Source organism: Lepidothrix coronata, unplaced genomic scaffold (assembly GCF_001604755.1).
Source record: "Lepidothrix coronata isolate B3197 unplaced genomic scaffold, Lepidothrix_coronata-1.0 Scaffold170, whole genome shotgun sequence".
Lineage (NCBI taxonomy): Eukaryota > Metazoa > Chordata > Aves > Passeriformes > Pipridae > Lepidothrix > Lepidothrix coronata.
The window spans coordinates 900,486-917,545 of NW_016690350.1; the positions used below are offsets into that span (position 1 = coordinate 900,486).

Sequence of the window (17,060 nt, forward strand, 5' to 3'; positions counted from 1 at the left end):
GCTCTTTAGCAACTTCTTTACACAGGTCTGTGTACACTCAGTGAACAGTGTCAATGTGGAAAGAACAGAATTCAGTGTTTCCTCTAATCTGTGTTGGCTTCAAAGGGTGAGCAGCAACCAACCAAACAGGGATGTGGCACTTGGACATGGTTTAACAGGGAACAAGGGGGTGGTGCTGGGATGATGGTAGGACCTGATGACCTTAAAGGTCTTTTCCAACCTTTATGATTCTATAAATAAGGCTGAAAAGACAGGGAGCAGGTAAAGCAACACATATCCACTAACATTCAATACTGAAAGAGTAAACTTTGCCCAAAAGCAACACACAACACCCATAAAACCCCAAGTATACAGCAAAAACCACATAATACAAAACTTTAGTTTTGCCTCACCTCCAACCAGCACAACGTTGCACTCAGTTTCCTGATGTTCCAAGACGATTCAACCTAATTTTAAGAGAAGACAGTAAAATAAGTGTTATCTAACCCCACACTCAAGACTGCTGGCAAACTATTTAAGATAACGTTCTGGCAGCAATTTAAGAACCTTTGTGAATGAGCAGCAGTAATTACATTACGTGCATTGAAATGGCCACAGGACAGCATTAAAAATTATATTGCAATGCAGATGTTGGTTTTCATAGTGGGAATATTGAGCCCATGCACAAAGTCTTTGAAATACAAAAGCAAATGCACAGAGAAACAGTATTTTAGTGGAATTCTGTCCCTTTGCACAAAGCAACAGAAACTTGAATCAACAAAAGCCAAGCTCAACTGCCTTGTTTCATGAAAACAGCTCAAGACTTTTGGCCTTGGGAGAGGGTCCCAAAGCCAGCAGTATATGTAAAATGTCATTATTCTTAAAATGTGACAGATTCACAGTATTTGTGTGCAAGTGTGGTCTAGTGGGATGATTAGGGCAAAAAGCCAGAAAGCCTTGATCTGTAATCCTGCCTCTAGTAAAGATTTGTGTGGCCTGAATGTCTTGGTTTTCCTATTAAACAGGAATAAAAGAAAAAAAAAAAAAGAGGGGAAAAAAGGACAAAACCCACAGTGTGTTTTCTGCATATCCCATACACTCACTGCAAACCAAATAAAGAATTGTACAATTGTGTTCCTGGCAGATTTGCAATTTTGTGCAGCACTAACACACAAAACAACAATCCCAGATTATTCTGTTGAATAAAGAGGTCTGGACATTTCTGCTTCTCTTTCTACAAACCATGCCCTCCAAGCCAATCTGATTAAGACAGAACAGAATTTTGATTACATGTCCCAATATTTTGATTAAAAGCATTCAGAAAACACCTCACTGGTTAATACCAGCAGAGGAGATTCAAGGTTCAAAGCTGTACTTGGGAAGCAAGTCCATTTTCAAAAGGGCAAGTTATCCACATAACAGCATAGAACAAAAAAAGAACAATTATTTTGTTAAATTTCCATTTGCATAAACCAAGACCCATCACAACACAAATCAGAAACAAACAGAATTGTCTGGAATCTCCTGCAAGTCCACATCTCTCCTACTAAAATGCTGCTGCAGAAGAACACAAGTATTTTGAAATCCCAATAATCCCCACATACATCCCAACAGCTCAATCTAGAGATACAAAGTCCTTAATTTTAAGTTAATCATATATTTTTAGTGCTTGGAAGTAAGTTCACTTTAAAAAATAAGTTTCCTAAATGGCAGGACAGGGTCCAGCACTAGCTTCCTAACACATATTTTTATTTTTTCTAACTTACATTTTTGTCCCCTTCATTGACACAGATCTCATAGCAATATGCCAGGAGGATATCAATTAATCCAAGATATACATGATGACGGCTCCTTTTATCCAGCAGGTAAGATTTATTTGTGAACTTTCTGAGCTGCTCTCTCTCTTCCTCAGAGAAGACAACTATAAAAAGTAAAAGGATAATTGATTATGAATTTAAAGCTGGCACATTCATTTTAATAGGTGGTAATACTACTTGAACAGTCTCTTTAAAAAGGAGCATGTAACTAATCACAAGTCACTCATCACTCAAGCAAAAGCCTAAATCATTCTTACTTTCATTTTAACTTTTATTAAACTCTGATATATTCCTTTCAATGTCAAGCTCCAGCCCTGCAGTCTACTGCATGTACACACTGATGATTTGGAACCTCTCAAAGTGCCAAGGATTTCTGCCTGGATGCACAATCAGAAGCTGAGTAAGACGAAGTTTAAGTCCACCTTGTGTGGGAGAAATAAAAGAAGATAGGATAAAAAGATTTTCTTACTGGAGAAAAGGGCAAGAACTAAAAGAATAGGGAAGGGGAAAAAAAAAAAGTACAATTCTGTTTTCCAAGCCTCATCCATTTTGACTCATGACCTAGGCATGGTTGAGGATCTTTGCTGGTGCCGTCTGAGAACATCCTTCGAGTGTCTGAGGGAGATCTAAAAGATCAAAATCCTATCCCCACCAATAGTTATGGAAGCTGCATCTCCTCCCAAAGAGCTGTGGCATCCCCCATCAGTGACCATCAGACTTGGCTTATCTTCAGTGCACCTCCCTTAGTTAAGAGTGGCAATACTGAGCCAAACCAAAGAATCCTCTCACCCAGTACCTTCTCCTTTGGGAGGCACAGGGAAGATGATAACACAACAGGAATGCATCAAAGGATCTCCCTGACAAACAGGGGTACAGACACAGATAGCACAGATTGGACATTGAATGGTCACCCTTCTGTACTTAAAACACTCCAGCAAGGATGGCAGTTACCCTGGAAGAACAGGGGAGGTTAAGCAGAGAACTGAGTAGGAGCCACTTCTGTGCCAACCCAATGGAAACCAAGAAGCCACTTAGAACAATTAAAACTGCCAGAAGCCAAAGCCAAGAGATTTCCATCCAGGCTGCATGGAGCACTGGCATTCCCTGCCCACAGGCTCTGATTCACTCAGTAGGACTGGTGCAGTGAGCAGAGTCTGGTCACACCACAGCAGCAGCTCAGTGTGTTCGCAGATATTTCTCCTCAAATGTTTTACACAATCCACAATCTCTGGGATATAATCCACTGGTAAGACTGGTGGATTTATCCACTGGTGGTCTTTATCACAGGAGCTTTCTAATTTGATGACATGTTTTGAAACAAACGTTTGTGATGCCAAAGGCATGTACATATGCAGGCACCTCATCTCAGGGCATAAAATTATGCATTAGGAGGAACATTTTTGAATATTTCTACTGTATGAACTTTTTTTATGTTTCTATCAGCTTCATAACCATGAAATGCTTGATTTAAATTCCTATGGAAACTTGTTGATGAGCTAAACATTATTCTAGAGTCAAGCCAGTCTCCATTTATTTACAAGCTCCCACAAAAAGAAATTTCAGTTTTTGTATCATCATGACAAAGCCAATCTCTTCCACTTGCTAAGATCTAGAAAAAAGTGACAATTTAGTAAGACTATGGCAGTTCTAACTCTGTTTTTCTGTCCATGCAAAGCAACTCTGTATTACACCTTATATCACTAATACAGGTGATGTATCTATATTCTATCAGTACATTTCTTTGTAAATTGATGCTTCAATGTAAATGTGAACCCTATTTCTCTTTTAAGTAGAAAGCAAAATAATTCCAAGTGAAGTTCATGAAACATGGGAATAAAGTTTTCTTCCTCTAAAATGCAAACTCTGAAGCATCATAACATCTACAACTGGACCCTAAACACAGAAATTCCAAGTTTACTAAACAATGGCAAACAAGACACAGACTAGAGAATTCCCAAAGGTAAATGATACGTGATGTACTCACTGCAAAGTGCCAGGTGTTCCACATAAAATCTCTCTCTGGAGAAAATACTTTAATGTTACAAATAAATATCTATCCGTTCCTTAAAAGTTTTTGAACAGTGAACTATCCAGGCCTGAAACTCATTATTCATCATCATCATGGCTAGGCTTTGCAAACGAAGATTTGGGAAGGACTCTACCCACATTTACTACAAAAGTCACTATTAACACATCCAAATCACCACCTTCTTTGTTTTCCCAGTTCAAAAAGCTAAGTACACGGAGTATGATGAACAAGTGAAATTGTAATTGTAAGTGCACTTCCATACACTTGCATTACCAACATTTTACTTAATAGTCTGTACAAAAATTAATATTAATCTGACGCAAAGCAGAAGCTGCTGGTACTTATCAAGTCTGAATTTGCAAGTTTTCTGTAACTTTGACTTTGCATTGCTTTGTACATTTGTCAGTGGCAAAACCACCCTTCTAGCCCCAGCGAAACTGTTAATATATGCAAGCCTAAAGGACTGAGACAAATTCACCTCACAAAGTTACTGACAGATAGTCCTGCAGAGATTACCTTTACACTTTAATCACCTCTTTTACATACTTTAAACTGGCCATTCCTCATGTTAAAATAAAGATATTTCAAATTGCCCTTCAGAACCTGAGTGTCAACGAAGCACAGTTTAATCTCTGAGGGGAGGATGAGGTCTGACAGCCAGAGGGTGTTTTGTTACAGCCTTACTGGTATTTTGCTGCGATAACACCACTTAAATCACTGTAAGATCTGTATCTCCAGACCACTATGACACTTCCAGGTCTAAATGTGTTAGGGGTACTTAGATAAAATGTGCTATATCTGCACAGAGAGCTGACTCAGTGGTCAGATCAGGAAAGCACAGGTCAGGAAGGACCTCTGATAACCAGCTGTTTTCTGGTGAGAGCAGAGCCTTGGCTTAAGGTCCTGTCAAGCCAAGCCTTGAATCCCTCAGCTCTCTCTCAAAAAAGAACTGAGGAGAACTGATCCCTCCTTATTTGATGTTTTAAATTAAAATATTATTTTACCATATTGAGGTTTTTAAATGTGTACTTCTATCCCTGTAGATGAAGGAATCAGCAACAGCAGATAAAGGAGGAGATTAGTCAGCAGAGAGAGGATTAGTCAGGAATAAAGTTAGTTATTGATATTAATCAGTAGCAAACAAGTCTCTTTTCAAGCTCTTCCTAAGCCATTAAGAGATAAAAGGCAGCACTACTCTGCCTAGAAAGATGCCCAAAGGCTTTGTGCAGGATCAGCATTTTCCCCAGTGCTGGATACTGCCTTGAAAATACTTGATAGTAACGGACTTAAACAAGTGACTGAACTAATGAAGCTGATTTTTTATTGATTTGTCTCTTGTGCTTGAATTTGTTGTGAGGTTTATGAGAGGTTACTGAACCTTCCCACAGTGTTGACATCCTGATAACCTCTCTTTCCTGTATGGACTCCACATTTAAAAACGTGGCACTGAATATTCAAGAAAAGCTCTTTCCCTTGTACACGGGGCCATTTTTGGAGAAGTTTGCAGATGAGCCCATTTTTAGGACCCCCTAAAGCTCTGTCAGGGAGACTTGTGATGAGAAGAGCCTCAGTTTTACAGGAAGTGAACTAGGAGGTCTAAAATCACAAAGTTATTCTCCTGTGCACATCTATATTCCCTCTAAACTATGATCAGCCAAGTCTGCTTTGTTCATCCCTCCCCTTTCTTTGCCTTTCTTCCATTAAAATTTTAGCTCCTTCACTAATATATTTTCTTCCCTGCACTTCTTGAATCAACACATTTCCTCCACATCACTTCTGACTTTCTTCCTCCAGGCATTCTCCATGGAATCATTGGACTTGGACAGTCTTTCCTGGATCTCACAATCTCCTTATACTAATTTTTCCCATTATTCTTTAAGAAACACACAGTTCCTGCAAACCATATCAAAGCCATACATCATTCTTTCTTCTTACTGTTCTTGCCTTTTAAAACCTGAGGTACTTTACAGAGGAGACAGATCATTAAGGATTTTGCATGAATAAAAAGCAATCTTCCCTCACATGACAAATACCTGCTCTGCAGCAGAGCAGTGCCAGGAAGACAGACATGATGCAAAGGTGGCAGAGCAATTGCAGAAATCTGATAAAAAAGGAAAAATTATTCATCTTAAACTTATGAATCTACCAGTAATGGTATATATTTGAGCCAAGCTCTACTGAAAGGTGGATCTTTAAGAGGAAATTGCTTCTCATTCTATAAAGAAATCAGGAGAATGGTCACAGGTTACCATGAACAAAATAAGATATCCTTGGAGCATATAAATGTTAGATTGAATACATATGTCAGCCTGAGCCTTTGAAGATTATTGTGTTGCCTAAAGAGGAGTTTTTACAGTTGTGCAACTGGAAGTAGAATAAAAACGAACTTTTAACCAAGCTGAATGTGACTGTTAGAAAATGCAAACCCTTTCATCTGAAATCTGTAGAAGCAGGAGACACTGATGTAAACTTCAGCAGCAGCAAAAAGAAAGCTTTCCAAAAGTTTTATTCTCTCATGTGAAAGGCTGGGTAATTAGTTGGGCTTTATGGAATATTACTTGACTTGCATTAGACACTGTAAGTGTGAGCAAAACAGGCCAGAAGAGATGATACACAGTAAAATGTAAAAAAAAGGACCAAAGAAAGAAGAGACATTAAGGACAAAAAAAGAATAAATTAAAAAAAGGCAAAATACACACACCATGCACACGAGCTGGAGAAAAAGGTCAAATAAAAATAGATTCAAGGTAAGGACAGAAGAGAGACAAAGACTTTAAATGTTAATGAGAAAAGATAATCCAAAAAGAAAAAAAAAATAAATCTGGTAATGAGACATTAGAAAAACCTGATGATGTAAAAACAGGGAGAAAATAACCAGAGATGAATATAAGAGCAGTAATCAACCAAAGAAAATCTTCAGTTAATTGTAATGCCATGCAAAAAATAAAAAATGCCATCTCTATTCCTAATTACTCCTTGCAGTCAAAGACGAAGACAAACGTAACGAAGTTTTTAGTTCCAAGAAAACACTGAAGAGCACGACTAAAAGGACATCAATATAAGTAAGGAAAAAGAAGAAACAAAAACTTATTCCATTCATTCAGTGTTTCTGAATAAGAAAATAAACATTTTCTAACAGCTTTGGAGCAGCACATGTTTAAATCAAGAACAAAACCTTCCTTCACACAGGACAGACAAAAGTTTTTGCAAGCTGGCCAGGGCAGTACACCTGCCATGAGCTGTACAAGTTTTAAACATCTCAATATTTGAAGTCTCTTTACAGGCTGTATGCTTGGAAGTCCTCATCATGGAAGATGGTGGAAATGACCTTATTTTAGATGCTTTCCTTAACAGAAGACATGAATTTGGAACTCAGGAAGAGAAAGAAATCTGGGTACTTTCATTTTATGCTTCTTCTCCATAAGCAATAAAAAACAACCCTGCATCAAGATTTCAATCCCTCTTTCTTTATGCCCTTAAGCAAGTTCAGAAGTAAACAGGTGACATTTCTGTCTGATTTTTGTAGGAAAAAAGGTTTGACCTCCCACCTTCCTGTATACACAGGCTCAGAGAATCACCACACATCATACAACACCTTGGAACAATCCCCAACATGGATAGTGTTTGTGCCCTTAGAGCTTCTGTGCTGGAGTACCCTCTGGCTTTTTACAGCTAAGCACTTGTGTTCAAAGGCTCCTCACTAGGAGCACACTCCAATGCAGTGAAAGCCTCCTTATCCTTCTCCCTGTGCAGCACACCCTGGCTTAGTGCAGGCAGACTTCTCGGTTTTAGTGGAAATAACACGGGATTTCTCAAGCAGTAAAGAAAGTCCTTCACTTAACACAGTCCCTGTTCCTTTTATGTGCCTGTTCTGTCACCTCCACTCCCCAGGCAGGATGGAACACACAGTCAGGCAGATGTGCAGTCCAACTGCACCCATGTAAGGATTCCTGGATCTGTAACTCTGATTAGCTGGACCATCCTTTGATTGGATGAAGCAACAAAAACCCACAGGGAACTCATCCTGCTGATGATCAGATTCCAGAGGGAACAGCCTGGACCCACCTCCTGCCCTTTTGTATTTCCATTCATAGACCTTCAAGTGGAACCTGCACTCCCTCTCATGGTGGTTTCCCTCACCACAACTCACTCAGGTTTAAGAGCCTCCACTGGTCTCAGTCACTTTGGTACAAATGTTACCAAAACTGAGGTCTTTCAAAGGGAAAGGGTGGGTTGTTGTCATTAACATCATCCAAACACCACATCACTTCTTTTGTTACTTAAATTGCCTCAAGATCCACAAAACTACACAATCCTCTTCACTCAACCATGTCTGACTCAGACCAAATTTTTTTTAATCATTTTTATAACAAATGGTTTAGAGAAAAATGCCCTTAATGTAGCTCCATTTTCTGTGTAATTTTCATTAGCAGGCTTGCCAAGCTCTCAAGTAGTTTTTCTGTTGTTGCTGCCCCTAAAACCCAGCAACACACTGAAGAAAAACATACCTATCTCAATACCTTCCTCAATAAAATCATCCAGCAGCTCTTCATTTTAATGATATTCCTTAACACAGGCAAACAGTAAGAGTGTTTCATTTACTAAGGAGTGAATGGATAAAAACAAACAAAAGAACCCCTCATTATTCTGTTTTGAAGCTTCTTTGTACCTTTGTCCAATGCTTTTTAAATCAAATATTTATGATGGATATAATTAACAATTTCTTGCTTCAGAGGCTGAAAAGAGACCAGGAATGAAGATCAGATTACATTCACAGTAAAATACACAAGATTTACCCAAATTCCATTGTTCTCCTGTAGCAAATGTGAAAGTGCAGGTATTATTAGTGCACTAAGAACCTTTGGTGAAGGGATTATCATTATCTACTTTCAATATCAGATTTTCATACTACAAAGGAAATGAGCAAAGGACAATAGAAGAATATGCATAATAGTAACTTGCAGTGCTCTCTGCAGTCACTGTGTGCAGGGAGGTGACCTCAGTTATCTGTTTACAGTGCTCTTACAAGGCCATCTACTAACCCTGAAAACATCCCTTTAGGTTTCTAAAAAGACACAATTTTCCTTCAAAAAAAGGCCGAGACCCACAAAAATAATAGTAAAGTAATAAATTTCCTTTAAGAACAATAACCTAGAACATAACATGGCATCACAGCAATTATCATTCAAGCAACAGGTGTGTGCACAGATATATATATATATATATATAGACAGATAGATAGATATATAAGTATGTTCTCACCGAATGTATGAGTGTCATGTTCCTGATGACTTTCCCTCTGCAAGGCTGTCAGCTTTTTATGTGCATCAACCCACCAGGGTTTGTACTTTAAAACATGCTGAATAGCTTCATCTTCAAAAAAATCAGCTCTAGGGAAAAGAAATAGAAAAGTCATATGCTATTTATTTCAGTTCATAGTGCATGTGGGTATATATTAATGCACATATAAAATACACCTCACTGGGCTCTGGGCTATTTTCCACACATTAGAGATATGTTCTTTGACTTGAAAGCAGAAAATAATCATTATTAAAAGCATAAACAACATTCTCTTATCTTATAGTATCCCTTCCTTACTTCTTCCACCTTCCCTGAGCCACCCAGAATCCCAGGATGTTGATGAGCTTGCAGCATGACACAAAGCTGAACAAACATGATTTGTTCTGGATGTATTAAAAGGAAAATATTCCAAAGAGAAGGCTCCTCAGACAAATCACTTGTTTTTACTGGGAAGCTCTCCCACTCAAGAACTAGGTATTCTGTGGGGAGGAAGGGTGTGCAGCTGAAGGTAAACACAGAGTAGGGATGGACTTTTAGGTAAACAAGGACACGAAGCAGGAAAGTTGAAAAAGAAGAGTTGTACATGAATTCTGGAAGAGATTACATCCATCTCAGCACAAAGCCACTGTGGTAAAAACCTCAATGTAGTAATTCTGGGAGGATTTCTACTAAAGGACTCAAGTTCTAAGCCTCCTTTTACCATATGAGCTTTTTCTTCGAGCCAAACAATGGTATAAATACAGAGAACTGAAAAAAACTGCAGGAAATTTCTTAAAACCTTCTTAATCACCACACAAAACCTGCCCAGTCTACTGAACAGAGAATGGAATTTGCTTCACTCTCACGCTGACAGATGTTTTTGTTGCCTTCCTTCAATGTCATTATAAAGTCACTTAGAGATATCAGTCAGTGTACACTTTGCTCAAAGGCACCAGAACACTTGTTTGCCACCGTTTCTCCCAGAGCTTCTGTTCTTAATCAGGGTACTTGGGAAAACAATTTTTCTTGAAGAAAGGCTGGGATCATCTGTTCTGAAGCAACCAAAACACAGCCATTAGACTAAATGGTGTAACTCATCTACCAGGCCAGAACACAGAGTCTAAAGTGGAAACTTAGAATTACTGTAATTTGCATCCCATTATAGGTTAGGAACTACTTCAGTTCTAGTGAAATGTACTTCCAAGTGATATTTCCAGAAAGCTGTTCTATTTTCTGTGTGCTACAGAAAGACATGAGGCTGCCTCTGAAACACCCAACTGGGGAAAAATTCCAGGTTTGCAAAGATACCTTCTGAAAAAACTCAGAGCGGGTAAAGCCTTCCTGACCCCCACAAAACACACCAGAGGACTAGTTCTCCCTACTGGGGACTAAACTCTTCCCCCACCAAGCTCATCTTGCAGAAATCAATGTACATTAATAGATCTCATGGCTCCAACTTATTTTATTTACAGCTTCTAAACTTAACTTGACCTGAAAAAAACCAACCTGAAAAGAACACCAAGAATCACTTCCATGTTCATTACATGGAAGGAAGCACAAAAGAAACAAAGTAGCACAAAAGAAACATAAAGTTTTGATTTGGAACTTTTCCTCATTCTGCTTTAATACAGCTTTCACGTGAAAGCAAAAAACAAAGTGGCCAAGACAAAATATTCCTAACTTCAAAACTGAAATTACCTCCTCATAGACCAGGATGGTTCATTAATCCTTGTTTCACAAGAGGAAAACAAAGTTCTGACATCTACAACCCAAAATGCTGGCAGGGATTGGCTGCTCAGCTGCTGAAGAGGTGAACTATGAAACAATGTTCTGCAAGAGTTCACAGCAGCCCCACTTGAACAGGGACTTAAGCAGTAATTAAACAGTTGAGTAACCCCAAAACAGATGGGCAATGTCTTGTGTGTCACACTAAGAAAACCCTCCAGGGCCTGCCCTGATGAGACAAAGAAAGAGACAAATGAAAAGTGAAATTATTCTTTCCAGACATGATCTTTAAACCAAATAATTTATGAAAAGGAAAAGTGAATGTATTTCAGCTGAGGTACCTCTCCTTGAGCAGGTGAAGTCAATCAATACTCACAGGTAATGATCAGGCTCAAACTTGGCAGCCTCAGCTTCCAGGCGTCTCCTCCTTCGTTCATCTGCAGGAGTCTGGTCTGGATCCTTGATGTCAATCACATCACTGAGCTCATCCTGCAAAGGGAGCCAAAGTTATAGGGCCAAGCCACACGTATGACATGCAAGACTGATTTAGTAATGATTTAGGAAGGGATCAGCATTACACCGAAATCCCCAGATCTTCAACCTCCCTTTCCAAATTCTGCCTTCACTGTGCAAATGAAACATCCAAATTCCAAGGAAATGCAATTATTTGAAGCCTCTTAGAATTCATGGTATTATCAAGTCTATTCAGGACATTTTATCATAAGGCAGGGAGGTTATTTTGCACTATTGTAAAAGTTGAAATATTTAACAAAAGCACACAACCACAGTGAAGACAAGATAAAAATCACAGATACTGTTCTTGTGACTTTTGAGATTACTCTCGCTCTCTGAAGTGGCTGTACATGAATTAATAGGCAATTGCAGTGCCCTTTTAAACATCATTAAGCAGTGGTACTTTAATGCTGCTGGGAAATGTATTTCTTCACAAGTAAACCAGTATGTATATTCTAACAGAATATAAATACTTTCTCCATAAATAGCAATCCTTCTGCTCCCAAACCTGAAAATACTACGATTCATGCAATAATTAGAGTTACAGAATTAAGTTGCTTTAAACAGCTACAACTTAGTTGCTTAGAGCAAGAACACTACAAAAAAATCATCATCTATTTTAATAACAGTGCTGTGGACTATAAGTATTGTTGTACTACTCAGCATGCTACAGGTTTTAGATTAGTTTCAATCAATTCATGGCTAAAAGTAACTGCTGAAGGCACAAGAGCAGAGTAACAGCATTTGAAGTCTCCTATCCTACCAATCAACACACAAAAGCAAATTTAGATGCCTCAGCATAATGCTAGTGAACTCCAGACACCTTGAAGAGTCCACTCTTCAAAAGTTGCCTTGTGAGCCAGAGAGCCCACACAGCCAGTTAAACAGAACTTTTATGACAGGAAAAGACAAAAATGCACCTACCTGCAGCCTCTGGAACACCCCTGACCGCAAATTCCCAAATCCATAAGGGTGCTGCAGTGGTGGAGTGCTTTCTGAACTTTCTTCATAAGGGGTCTGCTCTATTTCCCAGTCAAATTCTTCTTCCTCCTCCTCCTCAGACAGCTCAGCAGAGGCAGCTGCATACATTGCATGGTCAGAGAAAGAAAATCAGTGCACAGAAAACATATATATGATTTCCTAGAAAGGCAAACACTGGTAGCACAGAAAGCCTTTCTCATTTTACTACATCTTTTAAGAAATCTTACACAACACTGGGGGGTCATACAGGTCAGTGACCCACAGGTCCTGCTTCCAACTCTCCCACTTTCAAAACTGAAGACCAGGAATACTAAATTTTTTAAGTGTACTCCCTCAAAGACTGAAATACTTGTTCCACTGATTTCAACAAGATCAGAATTTGATGTTAAGAGGACCCTGACAAAAGTGATGTTATCAATAATTTAAGATAGGTACTAAAAGTTTAAACAGAGATAGTCAAACATTTCTGTCTGTTAAATACTGATGTTAAGCAAGATATCCATCAGAACCTGGGGTTTTAATCAGCTGCTCATATGAGCTAAAAGTCCAGTTGTGGTAGTTTGTAGAAAGCAGAAGACTCCAATGTGTGTGTGCTCTACAGCCACTAGAGGGGCACAAAGATCTACAGAGAATTAGCATATTTTAAAGCACATTTTGGAAAAATTTTAACATAACTAAACCTATAAAGCTGACATGTATATTGTCTACAACATACTTATTTCTACATTTATTCATACCCTTCTCACACCTAGGACTAGCCAGTAATAAATACTGTATTTTTCCACATATATCACTTTAGATCTAAAACTGTTTCATTATGTACATATATCATTAGTATAAACACAATTTTTCTTATCATACCTATCTCTTCTACCAAAGGCTTTGCTGATCTTGATTTCTTTGGTGCTAAAAGAGATGTCAGCATGTCCAGGCCCTCAAAATATTGGCCAGGAACCTCCTTGGGTAACCGAATTGTAAAAGTTCCTTAAAAGAAAGTCAGAACGTAGTTAGTGCATTAAAATATCCAAGACAAACAAAAATGTGCATTTTTCCTCTCATCAAAAAGGCTCAGAGGAAGTGGGACACATACTGGTAGCATTTCATTATGCATCAATCTCTGTGCATGTTTTTAACCTTATTTCACAAAACTCAAAGATTTTAATGATAAAACATCAAAGAGAATATTTAACCAGTTGTGGTCTCCTGACTCACATTGTGTAAACACAAACCAACAGAAGAATACAAGCTCTGTTTTATTTTTAATCCTTCCACCAAACAAGTTACAGAAGATCATAAGAAACTCCTTCAGCAATCTGATTGTCTTAAGTCAAGCATGTAATAAACACTCTGCAAGCAACAAATTTATAGGCTCTATTGCTTTTTTGTTTTCAAGTATAAATTACTGGAGTTAGTAGCATTTTTCATGACATATATACCAATAACATGACCCAATACCTTCGTCTGTATTATAGGATGCTTTTTCTCTGCCATCTTCTACAATTCTCCCAGGAAGTGTCAATCTGTGGGCAAAAAATGAGGTGCAGAATTAGTCAGGCTTTCAATGAGGCAACTTAACATCTCAGCCTATAAACATGTAAGGCACATTCCAAAAGCAGCACAAAGGATTAGACTACGTGACTCCCTTTGATAGTAATGGAAGCCACGCAGTTAAATCCCCGTGGATTCCTCTCAGGAAAAGACACACTTGTTCTACAAAACTACAGCCAGAGAACTGTCTGGCCGTCTCACAATTAAAAATATATTGTAAGTTAAATTTAGAAAAGTTTCTTTCAACTCTCTTTAATGTGATTTAATGCCTAAGAACAAAGAGGCCAGAGCCAAAATAACAGATCTTTGCATGAAGTGGGCTGTCTGCAGCCACCCTTGTAAAAGCTGCAGATGAGGAATGTTCTGGAGGGACCAAAATTAAGTTCAATCTCTACTATGAAGTTCAAATTTTATAAGTTTTCCCACTACTTGCCTGAGAAAGTATGGCTTAGCATAAAACTTAAAGTCTTCCCCTTCAAAATACACATCAAACTCTGAAGCTCTGGCATAAGGTACTCTGATTATTATCGTGAGAAAATCCGGATCCTGGGTCAGTTCAAAAGCTGGAGTTATCATGATGGATCCAGCAGGAAAAGCAATGACTGTGTGGCCCTATAAAAATAAGAAAAAGATTATTGTAGTTTCCATTTTATGAGAGCAAATTGTGTCTCTTCAGAATTTGTTAAGAAGAACATTTCAGATTCTCACAAAATGATCTTCCACATGCTCAAGAAGAAAACACTCATGACAACAACATCAAAGTGTTATCCAGAATGTGAAGGTACCACCTCTGCACCTTAATGAAACACCTGAATGTTAATAGATGCAAAAAAGCACCTGTTATATTCCACATAAAAAACCCACCCTGAATTCAGCCCTAAAACTTTTAAACTTTCTGTAACTGTTACTTATAATCTCACATATAGACCTTTACAGTTCTTTAGTGAACTGATCACAGACCACTACTAGAAAACACTGAAAAAGAGTAAAACTTGCAAAAAAAAAATAGAGCTGTATTTTATAGTTCACACACACATTGGCCAGAAAACGAGCAACAGATGCAAGGTCAGTTTAGATGAACATCCATCAGAACCACATGTGTGTATCCACACTTGCACATGTACATATTTAGCACGAGAGAAGGAATTTACATAGAACTATTCACCCAATATACAACTTGTCTGACTCTTCAATAGCTTCTAAATACGAGATAATTCATCAGGTTTAATTTAGAATCCAGTTGTGGACTGGAGTTTTGTTTGTTTGGGGAGGGCATGTTTACAAATGGGCACGCAGTTTTGAAAACTAACTTTTTAAAACAAAAATATTTTAGCCAAAAAATGGAGAATAGAACTAAACTGTGAAAGTGAGTGAAAAGTAGCACTTTCCCAGATAAATGTTTGTTAAATATATCCCAGTTGTGACAATGAAATTGTGACAATTTCAAGAACAGACACCAATCATTAACCATTAACAGGGCCAAATTAACAGATTACCTTTTTCTTCATATGGGTAATCTACCTCATTTGGCACACGTGAAAAAAATTAAACTCCCCATTGCACCGTACTACTTAATTCAAGGGCAACATTCCCACCCTTTCCAGGCTGAAAAGCTGCCAGGTGTTTACATAAAGTTGTGCCTGGATAGGGAACACCTGCAAACCAAAAGTACAGCCCTATGGGCTTTCTTCTTGTCTACTTCAACACCGCAAACTGGGATACAAGAATCCAGCCGCTCGTTTAGACCCCTCAGGGGGTGTCAGTCGGCAAGTTTTATTTCCTTAAGTCAGAGTTTCATCTATTAAGAGCAGTCCCAAAGCCAGGCCCAGCCGCCCCTGCGCTGCTGCTGCACTTGGAGCATCCCTGACCCAAAGGAACGACCCCAAACCTCTCCGGAGGCTGCCACACAACCCCTCCGGTATCTCACGGCTAAGGAACGGCGCCAAGACGCCGCTCCAGCCGCATGTATCCCGAATAATCCCGCTTCCCAGCCCTTCCCGAGCAAACACCGCTGCGCTCCAGGGAAAGGCGCAGGGAGCAGGACGGGGGGGGTTCGGTAAAACACAACCTCCCACCGCTGGCTCACACCGGGCCGAGGGCCCACCTGCACCCGTAACCCCTCGGGGGCACCCTCCCGAGCCCTCCAGCGGGACAGAGCCTTCCGAGGAGGCGGCTCCCAGCGGGAAGAGCCCCGGGATAAGGGGATGAGGAAGGGATGATGAGCCCCATCCGCGCCCGCCCGCGCCGCCACTCACCGCCCGCGCCGCTTCCCGCGCCCGCCCGCACCAGGGGCGGGGCCGCGCAGGCGCAGACGGGGCGCGCCCCGCCCCTTAATGGCGGCCCCTGCGCCGCCCTCACGGAGCGCTGTTCTCGGCCAGCCTGGGCACAGCCGGCTGCTTGTCTGTACCCCTGCTGGTTTTCGCGAAATACACGGGAATTCAGACATCACCTTTAAATTCGAGTCGCTCTTAAAAATCTAATGGAGTTGCGCGATGTTTCCCAGAGTTGCCAGAAAGGAAATGGTTAACAGTTAGTGTGGGCATGGTCAGTGTAACTGTGTAAAACCTAAGTTGTTTAGGCTAAAAATCAGAATCCGCCCCCTTGAGAAATGGAAAGAATGGATTCTTACCTGCAGTTGCATAAAATGTATTGCATGCGCTCTGCATGTTTTATTTCAGCTGCTTTTCATAAGTGGAAATCGAACAGGTTTTAGTGCGTGGAAGAGTTGGTTTGTTCTTTCCTATGAAAACAGTGGTTACTCCAGGGCTAATTCATGTGAGCAAATGTCCTGTTATTTCTGTTGTGTTCACACTTTGCTGCAGGGGAGGTAGATCAGTAAACTGAGGAGTGATCCTGTGAGCACTGTCGGAGTAGGAATTCCCAATTACATCTCTTCTAAGCCATTGGATAAATGCAGAACAACACTGACAGTGTGAAAAGAGGCAGATCCTGATGAATTACAATGCAGCATTAAGGAGCAAATGCAACAAGAAGGTCAAAAAATTGCCAAAAGCAGAAAAGTCGGTTTAAAGGCCGTAATTTATTAAATATAGCACCTAATGTAGAATTAGTCTGATTTTCCTGCCATTAGACCATGAGAGGTATTCTGGTTCCAGATAATTCTTTGCATCTTTAAATACTGCTGACTATCTTCCTCTTGCTGCCCCCTCTGAGATGCATTCAAACAT

General features: G+C 39.6%; 1 protein-coding gene across 3 annotated transcripts in view; it reads right to left on the reverse strand.

Moving 5' to 3' along the window:
* Nucleotides 1-16,718, reverse strand: part of SHQ1 (SHQ1, H/ACA ribonucleoprotein assembly factor) — a 44,679-nt gene extending 27,961 nt beyond the window's left edge. Inside the window, exons 1-9 of one of the 3 annotated variants that reach the window (XM_017829899.1) lie at nucleotides 16,502-16,718; nucleotides 14,306-14,484; nucleotides 13,780-13,844; nucleotides 13,186-13,308; nucleotides 12,268-12,422; nucleotides 11,207-11,319; nucleotides 9,088-9,215; nucleotides 1,746-1,900; nucleotides 393-446 (exon numbers count right to left, since the gene is read on the reverse strand). In XM_017829899.1, coding sequence (XP_017685388.1) covers nucleotides 393-446; nucleotides 1,746-1,900; nucleotides 9,088-9,215; nucleotides 11,207-11,319; nucleotides 12,268-12,422; nucleotides 13,186-13,308; nucleotides 13,780-13,844; nucleotides 14,306-14,484; nucleotides 16,502-16,513 — 984 coding nt within the window. In that variant the 5' untranslated portion in view covers nucleotides 16,514-16,718. The other 2 variants (XM_017829900.1, XM_017829901.1) reach the window with 2 other exon arrangements.
* Between the last annotated feature and the right edge of the window lie 342 nt (nucleotides 16,719-17,060).